Genomic DNA, 14673 nt, shown 5'->3' on the forward strand with positions numbered 1-14673 from the left:
TGTGATCTCAATTCTCCATGGAAAAATCACTTTTGTACACTTGTTGTGCAGTCTACAGCTGTCTCCTTGTGGCCTATTTCCCTGTGCCTCGCTCCCGCATTGGTAAGCTTTGCTGCGGGATAGGGAGCAGCGGTTTTATTATATACAGTACACACTCGGCGCAGTTCTGCTCTGAAGGCCCCTGCTTCACAACTAGTAACAATAAATCCATGCAAAGAAACAAACAAGAGGCAACACTTTTTTTTTTTTTCTTCTTAAGATGCAGCAGAGCTGCCAATGTAAACGGATCACCTTATTCCCTCAGGTTAGCAGCACCTCTCTAACCTTGAAGATGACATTTGCGATGCATTGTTATTTGAGTGTGGCGAGGATATGTATTCTTATAGCAGGGTTAAGTCAGTGTTGAGTTGTGTAGTTATGAATGGACACAACACTTGAAGAAAATCAAAACTGCGTTGCAGTGTTTCAGTTCCCAGGAAAACCTTTATAAAGGATCAAATATGTACAATGAGAGTACAAAAAATCTAGTCCTAGGAAAGTTATATCAAAGGCTATTGTGAGAACAAACTGCTGAGAAGAAATGGCCCCGGTTTAGTCATTGCATGTTACGTGGGTAACCTTCTAAATACATTTACTACAACTTATGTATGTGCCTTTTGTGCAAATGTACTACACCAAGCATGTCAAACTCAAAGGCTAACACGGGCCAAATAAACTAAGTTTGTGTGCCGCAAAAAAACAAAAACTTAAATTTTCATAGAAACGTAGGTTTATTTTGAAAAGGTGTGTGTGTGTGTGTGTGTGTGTGTGTGTGTGTGTGTGTGTGTGTGTGTGTGTGTGTGTGTGTGTGTGTGTGTGTGTGTGTGTGTGTGTGTGTGTGTGTGTGTGTCGGATGACCTCACTAACCGAACAAAAAAAAAAAAGCCAGATGTGAATGACTTCTGAACCCCTTAACCAGTGTCAGGATGCTCCCTCTTAACAATTTCCAAACCAGCAATCCCGCCTGGGATCTTACCTGATCCGCAGTCCCTCGAGGTACTATACTGGAGGGGAGGTGTTCCGTACCTGTCTTCTGATGTCTCCCGCGTGAAGCTTGAGTCAGATCTGGAAGAAAGCAGAATAGGTTATATCGGTGTAGGTATAGGGCAGTTAAGAGGAGAGAGACCCCACACACACTCTTTCGCCCCCCCACAAACACACTGTCCCCGTCCCCCCACACACACACTCTTTCCCCCCACACACACACACACACTCTTTCCCCCCCCCCCCCACACACACACACTCTCTCCCTCCCCCCCCCCATACACACACTCTTCCCTCTCTCCCCCCCCCCCCCCCCCACACACACACACAGTGAAATACAGCGACGGATGTAAGTGACTGGAGGGGGTGGTGGGGGACAGAGGAAAGGCCTGCGATCTGAGCAGGCGGCTCCCCGTCTCCCGCTGCACCCACCGCCCGCCAGCGGTCGTGCACCACCACTGCCCGCCCCCACGCCCATCTCCCGCACCAAGGGGATCGGGGGCAAAGGGAGTGTCGGGGGGGGGGCAAAGGGAGCGCCAGGGGGGGCAAAGGGAGCAGCGCCAAGGGGGCAACCTTCCCCCCCTGTGGCTGCCCGCCCGGCGGGGGACACCGCGCAGCAGACAGGAGCGGGAAGACAGACACACACACACTCACCGTGTGCTCTGCACAAAGCGGAAGCCCCGCCCCCGGCTTCCTCTGACCTGCCTGCGACCAATCCCCTGCGTCCCGGCTGGCATTCTAAGCCCTGCCTCCTTCATCCAATCCCCCCGGCAGCATTCACTCATTCTACTGAACATAGAGAATACTTACCAGCTGCCGCATCCTCCTCGCTGCCGCCGTAACCGGGACATATTGGCTGGGCCGCAAAGATATTCGTTGTGGGCCGCGAGTTTGACATGCTTGTACTACACAGTGTGTGTGTGTGTGTGTGTGTGTGTGTGTGTGTGTGTGTGTGTGTGTGTGTGTGTGTGTGTGTGTGTGTGTGTGTGTGTGTGTGTGTATATATCGCTATATATATATATACAGTGTTCGACAAACCTATACATTTGCTCGCCCTGGGCGAGTGGATTTAACCCCCGGGCGAGTAAATATTGGCCCAAGCAGCACACGTTTGGTACTAGGTGGCGAGTAGATTTTTTTGTGTGGCGAGTAGATTTTTTGGTGATTTGTCAACCACTGTATATATATATCTCTATATATCTCTCTCTCTCGCTATATGTATATGTGTGTGTATATATATATATATATATATATATATATATATATATATATATATATATATATATATATATATATCTCTCAAAATACTAGGAAATCAGGGTTAAACCTATTTGAAACATGTGAAATCTTAAATAAAAAAATAACAACAATCAGTTCTGCAGTATTAGATAATATTGCATTTGTTTTAAATTATTCGACTTTTAATGCAATTTTCAATGAGTTTTAAATCATCCTGTCATTTCTATAGCCGGTTTTAGCTCACCTCCAAAGCAGCGCAAGATCTTTGCAACACTTTCCTGTTTGTAATAATTTGTTGCCAAATTTCCCAACAGTTTGAGCTGTTAACGGTAACGATAGATAATGTTACTTACTCATATAATGACATATTGCAGCTGCTGAGTTACGCTGACTGAGGCAGCCATTATGTTAGTTACACAATTAGGATTTTTACACATTTATAACAGGAGCACCACACCATTGCCAGCTTAGATAAGAATGTAGAATTATACATTGTCACATGCTTTACATATACAAACAAGGAAGAGGAAGAAAAAAGGAGAATGTAGTATTGCTGCTTTTAAGTTTTATACTAACATGTTTTTAATACAACTATTTGCATGTTTTCTAATCTAATGACCAGGAAAGACAGAGGGGGGTTCACAGCTTTCTTGTTTGAGAAACCCATGACACTCCTTTTGCTGTTTTTGTAATGAATATATCAGTGTGTAACGTGTGTGCATTGTTAATCAGTGTGTGTTGGTGAAGAAAGCGCTCATTAATGGTAGTAAAGGTATTCACAAAGCCCTTCGCTGCAAAAGCAATGCAGTTCTGGCCTTGGCCAACAAAAATATGTGCCTTGTCCTGTTCCCTTTGTAGACGAGGGGGTAAAAGTAAGCGACATTATCTGAGAGACCAGGGTTAAAATAGTGGTGAAGTTATGATGGTTATGATCAGCATTGCGACTTACATTTCTTTGTGAAATCTGGATTTCATTGACTCTAAGCAGTGATCTTAAGAGCTAATATGGTTTCCAAATGAAACATCAACATGTGTAATGCACGGTTAAATATTTCCCGTCTTCACTGCGCCGCGATGAAGCCTGTGAGTCAATGCTGTGTTTGGGTCGCTCAGCTGGAATGTTTGATCAAACAATTGATCTTTTAGAAGCTATTTTTGTGAGTTATATTTACTTTAGCCCGTCCTCTAGGGCCCTGTCTGTGTGCAATGTATTGTTATCCGTGTTATCCCAGCACTGAACCTACAGTTTGTGTGCTTTCTCTTAGGTTTGAAGTGCTGGCATTTCTTATCCTGTGTTACAACTCTGCCTTAAACTACATGCCTGCTGTATCTCTCCGATCCCTGTGTCAGATGTGCTCAAGGTAAGGGCATTTTCTCATATGCTGGGTTCTAATGATGATTAGGCTAGAGGCCTGCAAAGTGTCCCTATGCAAATTGTTTAATGCTGGAGTTCTTAACTTTGTATACAGTAACAATGCTAATGTTATAAAGACCGATTGCAACTTTGAAATTGCTACTTCAGTTTCTCTTCATTTTTGTGTCTGCCCTTAAAGGAGTAATCCATGCAATATCCTACATGTGTGGTTTTTTTTGTTGTGTTTTTTGTTTTTTGTTTTTTAATAAATCCGTAGTGGTAGATAATATTTACTACTTTTGTTTTTTTTTTTTTAATTTTAAAATTCAACTCGATGCCACTTTTAATGAGTTTTAATATAACGAGCATCCTTTCATTTCTATAGCAGGTTTTAGCTCATCTCCCCAGCAGTGCAAGATCTTTGTAACAGTTTCCTGATTGTGATCATTTGTTGCCAATATTCCCAGCAGTTTGAGCTGTAAACAGTAACAATAGATAATGTTACCTTTAGTAATATAAGAATACATTGTAGCTGCTGAGTTACACGACCTGAAGGATTGATTTGAAACTGAAAGGCAGCCGTTTTGTGAACCCCGGGAAGCAGGACTTTACTAATCGATCACGGGAGAACTACTCGATGAGCAGCTTAGATAATTGGTTTTCAATAAATGTAATCAAAGGCAGCATATATTAAAACAAAAAAATATTATTATCTTTTAAGCTGCTTGCATTGCCTCTTTAACAAAAGCACTATGTGCCATTCTTTGTATTTGGGGGGCTCAAGGGCAGAAATATGATTATTTTATCTTTATTTCCCCTTTTTCTTCAAAAATCCACAGCACATGATTTCATACTATACATTAGTCATGAAAACTGTTAAAATACATTGCAGTTATTGCTAGTAAGTATTGCAGTACATTGCACTGCCTCTGTTCTCTGCTCTGGCATTATTGCCACGTTTTGGTAAGTGAGCATATAAACAAGTCCTGCCTTTCCATGTACTGTTGGTGGCACAGCAAAATCTCCCTGAGACATTAATATGGGTCACCAGTGCCTGATCCACTTGTTTTCAGAAAGGAAATAAAGGCCAAGAACAAATGCAAATGTTAGAACAACCTGTCATCCTTCTTTACAGAATGACCATTTTGTTTTGTATTGTTTATACATGGTAATTATTCATCCTTCTCTGCATGCAAAAAAAAATATATATATATATCTATATAATCAAAAAATAAATAGATGATACCGTTCTGTGGCTAACAAAATGCTTTTATTTGTGCGAGCTTTCGAGATACACTGATCTCTTCTTCCGGCGATGTTACACTGATCTCTTCTTCCGGCGATATATATCTCTTTCTATTGCCGCACTGTGTATTGAACACTTGCAATACAAAAATATCAGCAGATTTGTTAATATTCTGTTTCATTATTGATCTTTCTCCTGTTACGTCATGATTGTGTTTTATAAATATGGAAGTGATGCATACTGTATCAAATATTTAGCATAGCCATGCCTTGTCACCCATCTAACTGAAAGGGGACATAGCACATATATATTCTGTATCCTCGTGCCAGAATAAGGGGTGTTGCTTGTTAAGGAGACACATTTGAAACCCTTTTAGGCTGAGATTATAGTGCGCGCTCCCATCGCTCAAGCGATTTCTGCACTTACTATTTCAGGCGTGGCAGAGGCGTGGCTATGTCGTCACGAAGCTGGTTCGCTGGAATTTGCTGAACGGCTCACGTGACGCAGCCATCGCTTGCAAAGACACTTTTTTTGTCTTTTTGAAAACGCGGTCGTGTGCGTGTGTGCCCGCACTAGGGGCGGCCTGCAAGGGATCCTGCAATTTGTACTTGTCGCGTGCGCGCCATCGCACGGCGCGTAATCGCTGCCTTACTCTGCAATTCATGGCAGTGTCTCTGGCAGCAGCTAACCATTGCTTCACTGAGACTAATTTCTATACCTTTCCAACGTCTCATAGGAATTGCTGCTGCAAATCAGACATACAGTACAGGCTGTGGGATCTGCACCCTCTCACTCGCAGTAATATAACAAATAGTACAGGTCTCCGTGCTGGGAAACTTTGTATCAAAGGCAGCTGATTATCCAGTAATGGTTTTTTTGGTCCCTCCATGACTGAAGTAGAATGCTGTTTAGATAATTGGCGATGTACAGTAATGCCCAATATTTAGTCATATTGCAGCACGTTCATTTTCAGTGTAACCATTTATGCAGAGCACATTTTTTAATTTAATATTGGCATACGTTTTTGGCATTACAATGTGTGTGGCTTTGCCTACAGTACATCCTCCCCTTTCTAGATAAAGTAGGACCGCTCATTGCAACTTCCATGGAAGGTGTGTGCATGCAATCTTTAAAACATGTTAATACGATGCACACAACAAGCTGCTCTTCTTTCCACAGAACATCTTCCCTGCCAACACCTCCCTCTAGTCCAGTGTCTGCTTGTCTATGGCAGCGGTGACAAAAGATCCCATTGTTGGGAATGCCTGCATAGCGTTTCTCAATCACTGACAGGTGGCGCAGGGGATTATTAGTCAGGCTTCCATTCCATTATTTTGTTTTCTGCCTGGCTCATTGCTTAAATTCTACTGGGAAGAATTTCCTGGCGCGGTGTAAGGGGAATTTCTCAATGCATGGAATTTCTGGCAAGCAACTTGAGGGAGCAATGTGTCTGCCGCCTCTTGTGACTGCCAGTGGATATTAAAACCTCAATACCACAAGGATTTGCTAGTTTGGAAGCACTTCAGTTTTTGATTCATGATGTTGAAGTTCAGTAGCTTTTTATTTGGGTTGAAACTCATATGCTAAATGGCACAATTGCATATACTAGAAAAACACTGTGTGTTTTCAACACTTAGGATAACGTGCCTTCAACCATCCCTGTGACACAGGAACATAGTGATAAGGCATTTCTGAGGAAATCGACACCCATGACAATATTTAGAGTTCTGTAAATATCCGAGAGACGCGTTACATAATTAGAGAAGTGCCATAGGCGTTAAAAATAAAACTTGTTGAGCGTAAGTAAATATAATTTAAAGTCTCATTGATCTGGAGCAAGGAAAATGTGACTGTTTTAGCACAGTGCAACATCATGCTGTGCTTCAGGGTCTCCAGTATGAGGTGTGTACCCTCACGTGCACACAGTTTAAATGCAATGCTGAAATAGAGCCGATTTGTCATGGTTACAGTAAACTAACCGTTGCCAATTCATTGTTTTACTCCTGCTGGAATCGCTGTTGGATAAATGGTTGTTTTTGGTGTATTTGGGGTGATCCAAGAAGTACATTTCCAATATGCAGTATCAATGGCAGTGGCGTCACAGTTGTATTCAATGGTAAAAGCTGTTGAGTCTTCACCTCCCTTTTGTGAACATTTAAAGGGGTTGAGGTAAATAATCTTGTTCTCTTTGTCTACATACCCAGGAAGTCAGAATTGTCGAAATACTAAAGTATATTCTGTAAGTTTGGCAATCTCTATTTAAGATGGGTTTCCTGTCTCGGAGCACTGGTTTAATTTCTGAAGACCGTGTAAGTGGCAGGTAGTCCTGTGCATTAATGAATGCTGACGGGGACATATTGATCATCTAACTAATTAAGTGCAGAGCAAGTCAATAGTTCCAGTCGCATAACACACTTGATCCAAATCCCTTGCAGTTTTCTCTTTTCAGAGACTTCATTAGTACAAGCCATGTTATTAGAATTGGGATTTAATTGGTCAAAACACTCTCCTATGAAAATGAATCTGCAGCACAGTGTATTTAACTCTATACATGCATAGCCTCCGAAGGATCTTCTCCCTTGGATGCATTACCCTCTAACATGCTGTGATGACCAGCAGGGCGAGTCCTTTCCCAGGCTGAGATTTCATTGCTGGTGTTTATGCTGTTGGTTTTAGTGCCGAGGCGTAATCCCACCTAGAACCAAACTGACCTTTATACGGTACCGGTGATCCTATTAAATATGCCATTGCCATTAATACAATAAACCCAAGTATTTCTAAATAATTGTAGTGTTTGCATGGTCGCTAAATGCTTTGTTTTTTGTTGCAATCTAAGGCCTCGTACATGTTTAGTGCTCCCGCTCAGCACTGAGCCTACGCTCGCCTACGCTTCCACAAGCGCGCGGAAGCGTAGGTCTTAGGGAAATTTGAAATTTCCCCGCTTGCCGGAGTGCAGGGCTGGTCACGTGAGCGGTTCGCCCAATGAGGGCGAACCAGCTCCGTGACGTCACTGGCCCGCCCCCTGACGGCGCACAGGGAAAGCACCCGCAAGGCCAGGGAAAGCACCCGCTTTCCCCGAGCCTCAGTGCGCCTCAGCACGCCAGCGGGGAGCTTGGCCGAGGCCTAAGACTGTTTCCTGTTTCTAAAATCTACCAGTCATTTTCTCCCCCACTTGTTCTCAAACTGCTTATGATGCCATCATTGGCCAAACAGAGAGACTTTAGGCACTATAAGGCTGCGGCCCCGCTGGCGCTGACCGCGCTCATGCTTGAGTGGTGACGTCACCAACTCTCCAAGCATGAGCGTGGGTGTCGTGAGAATTTTGTGAGCGCGCCTGGGGTGGGTTGCATGGGGGGGGCTATTGAACACACTTTTTTTTTTTTTTTTTACTTGCCAAGCTTGGGAGAGCGTGCGTACCAGCGCATGCGCCACCCGCTCAGCGCTAGTAGGGACGCAGCCTAAAAATCTGATGAGCATGTATTTTCTGGGGGAAAACATTTCTTTCAGATCACGTCATTTTTTTTTTTCTTTTGAGAGTAAGTGAATCTTACTTTAAAAAAAAAGACAATTACAATTATACGTTGTGTAAAAACAAAAAATATTTGGTTGTTTTTGGCCCGGTATGTTGGACTGTCCCTTTGAATCTGCATGGAAAAATCCTGGATGGGCAGGAAGGGTGGATCAGCAGTTTTAGGAGAAGAAAGTTTAAAGCGAATAGCTTTGTTTTTGGGCAGGGGGGCGGGTACCAAACCTAATTTGCTAGTTAATGAAAATGACATGTCCTTTTTAAGAGGGAAGTGTCCACAGCATCTTTATATTTCAATGGCATGTGAATGGCAATTAGAGTAATAATAGAATAAATAGTATATCATTAAAATACGTTGCAAGAGGGGAATCTACATGAAGTGTCAGGATAATTTGCCTGTATGTGTGTAATATGTTTAAACCTCTGTTTAATTCTATCCTGTATTCTGGAGTGTTGGGTTTTCATATTGACTTGCTTTTTCGTACCTACCCATGCTAAGCACGGTTCTACCAATGCAATTTGAATCCCTTGTGTGCTAAAGGGCATGCCATGCTTTGAAGATGCCTCCAAGCTCTTCTGGTGCTGTAGGGGTCTGAATACACTTGTGAAGTTTGCACTTGGTACTGTATTAGGATCTCCAAACCGATGAAGTCATGTCAGGTTTCCATAAACTGTGACCGTTACAGAAAGCCTGATACAGTGTGCGATATAAGCAAAGCGCAAAAGGAGAACACCTTATCCAGTTTGGGGCTTTACATTCGTCGTTTCAATCTAAATCTGGATTCACTGGTTTAACCTGGGACATAAGGAGACTGGTTCAGTGATACATGTGTACCTTTTACCCACAGGACCTGACCCTCGCTTACTGTTAACAGCTTTATCTCTGGAACCAGCACACAGCGAGAGTAGAAGTAATATGTATTTATTTCTCCGTTTGTAACGTTAATAGAAGTTAGTACGTTCTATCTGTCTCGTATTGCTATGTGGTGATTCAGGTCAGGCTTGGCAATTACAGTGCGAGAGAACCAAGGGCAGTGTGTGTCTGGGGGACCATTCAATAGACTTCTCTGTCATGGAAATATAAATCGTCTTTCTATCTTTTAACCTGCATGACCTGTCTTGTGATATCAAGAGGAAGAACAAAGTTATTTATCAGTTGTGTATTTCCTGCAAGTTGGTTTTCATTCCTAACTAGAAGCGAGTATGTTTTTCTGTTGCTTTAAGGAATATCTACTTTTTGAGCATTTTTCTATGTTTCTATCCTGTGCTTTTTATTTACATTTTTTTAATTTTGTTGAACTTGGCAGTTTTTTTTCTTGCTGTGCCAACACTTTTGACCTCTGTATGCTTAAGTTTTATTTATTATTTTTTAGACGGTCATACAAAAATATGCAAATGATGACTACTATCTTTCTGTACCCACATTCTGCTCTTTCACAATAATTTGACTTGCATTAATGGGTATGCAGTTGACCTAAATGAGTCTGCGTCCAGACAATAAGCAAGCTTTCAATTTGATGCAATCATTTTGGCCTGTTGGCAAACCTGGGGAATTGTCTGTCTGTTGATGTACTCTTGAGATATTAGGGAGCTGGGGAGTAGCTTAAGACATATATTCAACAAACCACAATATTAAATGCTTTTAAAAAGTAGACCTGATTCTTATTCGCGAAGAAATCATCCCCTTCATTTTTAGAACGAATGGTCTCTGAGATGTCTGGAGTCTGCAAATAACAATTTTAATGTAATGTATTGGTTCAGGACTGCCCAAACCCAGTGACCGCTATATAACCTGTTGGGACCCCCCTGTGCCCTTTAGAGCTCTGAGGGGAGTGATGCACCCAAGATCGAGGGGGTGGGGGGGGGGAGGGAACCTGTGCTGAGAAACATTTAATAATTTTTAAAACTGATAAAATGTCTCCACAAATAATTTAAGATACTCATGTAGGATATAGGATGGTGAACATATTGATATACTGCAGTGTATGTCGTTGAAACGTAAGCAAATATAATTGACCATTTAATTTCACATAAATAATGTGATTTTATCTGTAAAATAATTCATGAAATATATGAACATAAAACAATAAAGCACATCCTTATGAACGCATGGCAAATACTTCCAAATAACTTCAGCAATGAAGGTTACAAACGCCCCTTTTTTGCTTTCCATTTTTCACTGTGTTTTTACATTTACTTTTATTTGGGCAAAATAGTGACATAAAACCATGTTTGCTACAACTTGTAAACTCTGTCTTTCACCTTAGCCGCGGTTAGTGCCGCTTTGGGTAATCGTGCCGAAATAAGAGAATGGGAGTCTGCTGCAGTTCCAAACTAACACCGAGGGCTGTGATTATGCCCGATCCGGCCGGCCACGCGCTGCCCAAACACGTGCCTGTTCCTCACCGGGCCTGCGCTAAGGGCGCGCGGCGAACGAGCCGGCCACGCGGCCGATTTCTGAGCAGACCTGGGAAATCGGTTTCCCTGAGCGACGGACGCTTCACATGAGTGGTTCAGCCAATGAGGGCAAACCGCTCACGTGACGTCATGACCACGCCTCCCGATGCCAGCTGCAGTGCAGGTGTCGGGCGGCGCATCGCCCTGAGGGAGCGCATGCCGGATTGGGTATAATGGTACCCTATTTATTTATTTTATAAAATGTTTTACCAGGAAGTAATGCATTAAGGTACCTTTAGTTTTCAAGTATGTCCTTGGCATAGAGTGATGATGCCAAACAATACAGTACGTGGTTACAAAGTGCCGCGTGCATTGTATCTCTTGTGCTGTTATGTGTCTAACTTAAGCCAGGGGTTTTCAAGACCACCTAACAGGTCAGGCTTTCAGAATATCCCTGCTCCAGCGTAGGTAGACTGAGCCACTGATTGAGCCACCTGTACTGAAGCAGGGATAGTCTAACAAACTGGCCTGTTGGGTGGTCTTGAGGACTGGCGCTGGGAACCCCTGCATGAATGAAGCTATTTACAAGTATTGTAAGCTCTCACAAGCAGGGGCCTCGGGACCTTTTTGTATCGGGTTGTATCCGTTTCTTCTTTGTCATTCAATGTAACAACTGTGCCCCCATTATACCGTGTTGCAGAATTGGGGTGTTTGTACCGATGCATTCAAATACAATGTTTAATAGTGTCACCTATACGCTACCCGTGTGTACAAAAACTCCTTTAGCAAAATGTGCCCGAAAGTGTGGTTAATCTCTTCAATAAGGTAATGGGTTCAATTAGAGCCAAAGACTGTACTTTAATTCCATTTTAGATTTAATATAACAAGTGTACTGTGCTTGTTACAGAAAAGAGATGGCAGAAACATGCAATATAGAAATGCACACCGTGTTCGTGCTATAAAATGAAAGGGAATATAACAAAACCCTGTACATTACCCACGAAAGTCTTGCAGGTCCTTCAAGGGTTAGGCCTCGGCCAGGGTTCCTGCTGGCATGCGGAGGCGCGCTGAGGCCGTCCGGGGGCGTGTCAGCGGGCGGGCCAGTGACGTCACGGAGCTGGTTCGCCCTCATTGGGCGAACCTCTCACGTGACCGGCCCTGCGCTCCGGCGAGCGCTGAAAATTCAAATTCTGCTAAGACCTACGCTTCCGCGCGCTTGCGTAAGCGTAGACGAGCCCCTACTAAAGCCGCTCTCATTGCGGCTGTAGGGGCTCACAGGTAAGTACAAGCGCGCCTCAGCACGGGTCAGCGCATAAGCGCTGACCATGCCCGAGGCCTTATGCAGAGAAAGAGACCTATGGTATGCAGCCGGTGTGCCGACCGCAGCAGATCTGATTTCTACATTTCAGAAACTAACTTTTATAGTAAATACATTTTCACCTGTGAGGCGGATCCCAAAATGCCTGACAGACTTGGGTGGGAGTAACCTGTCCCCATTCATCACTTTCATGACTGGCCTTTCTGGGAGGGAGAATTGTTTTCATTTGAATGTATAAAATGGCCTATAACACACTCTCTGTAACCACTAGGTTAGTGATACCCGCGTCGTTGCGTTGAGATGAATTAGACGTACACATAAAATGCCTCTTTGATAGTCATAATTATATATTATATATTATAATTTTGTGAGGGGAAATAAATTATCGCAAATTTGCAACAAAAGATACCTTCTCGTATTTAATATTGTTACTCACGAGTACTTCTGCCCGTTACAGATTGATGCTTAATTTTTATTGTGGGTTGCCTCAAATATAAATTATCTTGCATAATGGGAGTCATTAATACGTTACATGGTGACCCTTTCATCACCGCTGGGCCAGTTTGTCAGAAACGGTCTTGGGAATTGACGACGTTCCTTTGAAGCTTATATTGGCAGAGAGGATTCCCGCTGCCAACTGTCCCAAGTCACGTCCTTAAGGGTCAAAATTCTGACTGGAGGAAGCCGCAACCTCCCCCCAGCAACCTATGACTTTAACTCTTGTGATGTTGGTATTTGTCCCCCGAGCATGTTCTGTATAAAATAAATCTAGTGTTAAACATGAATTTCATCATCTTTAGCGTCTGATGTTGCCATGGAACGAGAGCACCATTTTAACCCCCCAGACACGTAATATTTGAAACACTTCTCCTGAACCGAGAATCAGATTTAAAAATAAAAAAGGCTAAAGAAAATAGCCATCAGCGAAGACTGCTTTTAATTAAGGGCTAGTTAAGGAATCCTATCTATGTGGTAAGAATGCTGTGGGGATTCCAACTTGAAATGATTTGGGTGATTTGGGTTCTGTTGGTATAGCGTAGAAAGGTCACTATTTCTGGAACACGGTCAGGGTGTTACTACAATCTGAAACCCCTTGAATATTTCACAGCCAGGTATGTGGTTCGGATTAAAAAAAAATAAAGAAACTCCAGGCAATTTATAAAAGAAAATAATTTTAGAACAGTGCTAGTGGGACCAAGGTTGTAGGAGAACATAAGAATACACTTGAGTTACTGTACTGTTGCAAATAATCAGTTTTTAGTTTCTATTGCAATTTCTGTATCTGTTGTAAATTTGCAGAATCTATGTACAGCAGGGCCCCGCTTTTCGGCGATCCGCCGATACGGCGGTGCTGCCATGTCCGCGCATGCGCAGAACGGGCCGGCCAGGGGTCGCTTATGCGCGTAATGGAGGGGTTTCCTTCTGTCACGCATGCGCAGCTAACGAAAATCGCCGGTTCCACTTATCCGGCGATTTTCGCTTTACTGCGGGTCCTCAGAACGGAACCCGCCATATTAGTGGGGTCCTCCTGTATTCATTTTTAAGGTGCAGTTTTACTTGTCTCAACTTTGATTTTTAAAAAAGAAACTGGCGCACCTTTACCATGCAGTCTCCTTCCGTAACGCGCTTCCCTGCGGTGGAAGGCCCGCTTCAGCTCATTGATTTTGATTGACTGTAAGGTGTTTTTCAGCACCGGAAGATGCTTTATCGCAGGGGACAACTCGGTAAATGTGGCCCGATATGCTTCTAAACATAGAATATATCTCTGTAACCCACCCTGTCTTTTCTGCTTAGTATGTTAAAATGAAACCTATTCTATTTGGTTCCTGTTATCTTTTTTTTTATCTGAAGTGAAATACCTCATCGGTGATTTGTTGCATTTGTTTTGCAGGCTGTGTGTTTGTGGGTATCCCCGTCAGCATGTAAGAAAATACAAAGGTGTGAGAAGCAGAATACCGGTGTCCCCAGAATGCATGGTGCAGCTGCTCACCGGCGTTCATTACTCCTTGTAAGATTTCACCTTTTGTGATCGCACATTATATAAGTTAAGGCTTGTAAAAAAAAAAGTGACAAAAACCCTCCACCGTACAGTGTACAGCAAATAAAATTATTATTTGTGAGCACATTACCCAGAATCCCTGGCTGTAGTGGAAGCACTGTATGCAACGAGATGATGGGGGAAAGGCTGGTTTGCAGACCTGTCTAAGACATGCAAATGTGCTCACAAGGCATATTTCTATGTGCTGTACACCTTTTGCAATGCAATTTTTTTTCATTGAACTTCTTCAGTGCCAAAAATAACTGCAATACATTGATTGCTGCGACCGGCATGGGTGATACCTTTAGCATGCAGAAGCCAATGTTTTATATGAATATACTGTACATGGGTTGTCTCTCCTCTTTTTTGAAGAAAATACGGCTCCCCAAACATACCTGGACATATTTTTGTTTGCATTTTATTTACAATAAGTTTATGAATCAGACAAAATGTGTGCATTTTCATCCGTGAGAATTTCAGCAAAATTGGACCGTTTTGCCAAGTTTACGGAGTGTCCTATTCAGTAGAGAAC

The 14673-nt window shown here is 42.9% G+C and overlaps 1 protein-coding gene across 4 annotated transcripts in view; it reads left to right on the plus strand.

Moving 5' to 3' along the window:
* The window catches only part of HYCC1 (hyccin PI4KA lipid kinase complex subunit 1), an 89928-nt gene that overhangs the window by 56588 nt on the left and 18667 nt on the right, over positions 1-14673 (plus strand). For all 4 annotated transcript variants that reach the window (XM_075587138.1, XM_075587139.1, XM_075587137.1 and 1 more), the window contains 2 exons: positions 3528-3623; positions 13995-14111. In XM_075587138.1, coding sequence (XP_075443253.1) covers positions 3528-3623; positions 13995-14111 — 213 coding nt within the window. The remainder of the gene's footprint in view (positions 1-3527; positions 3624-13994; positions 14112-14673) is intronic.

This window comes from Ascaphus truei, chromosome 2 (assembly GCF_040206685.1).
Source record: "Ascaphus truei isolate aAscTru1 chromosome 2, aAscTru1.hap1, whole genome shotgun sequence".
NCBI classification, from domain to species: Eukaryota; Metazoa; Chordata; class Amphibia; order Anura; family Ascaphidae; genus Ascaphus; species Ascaphus truei.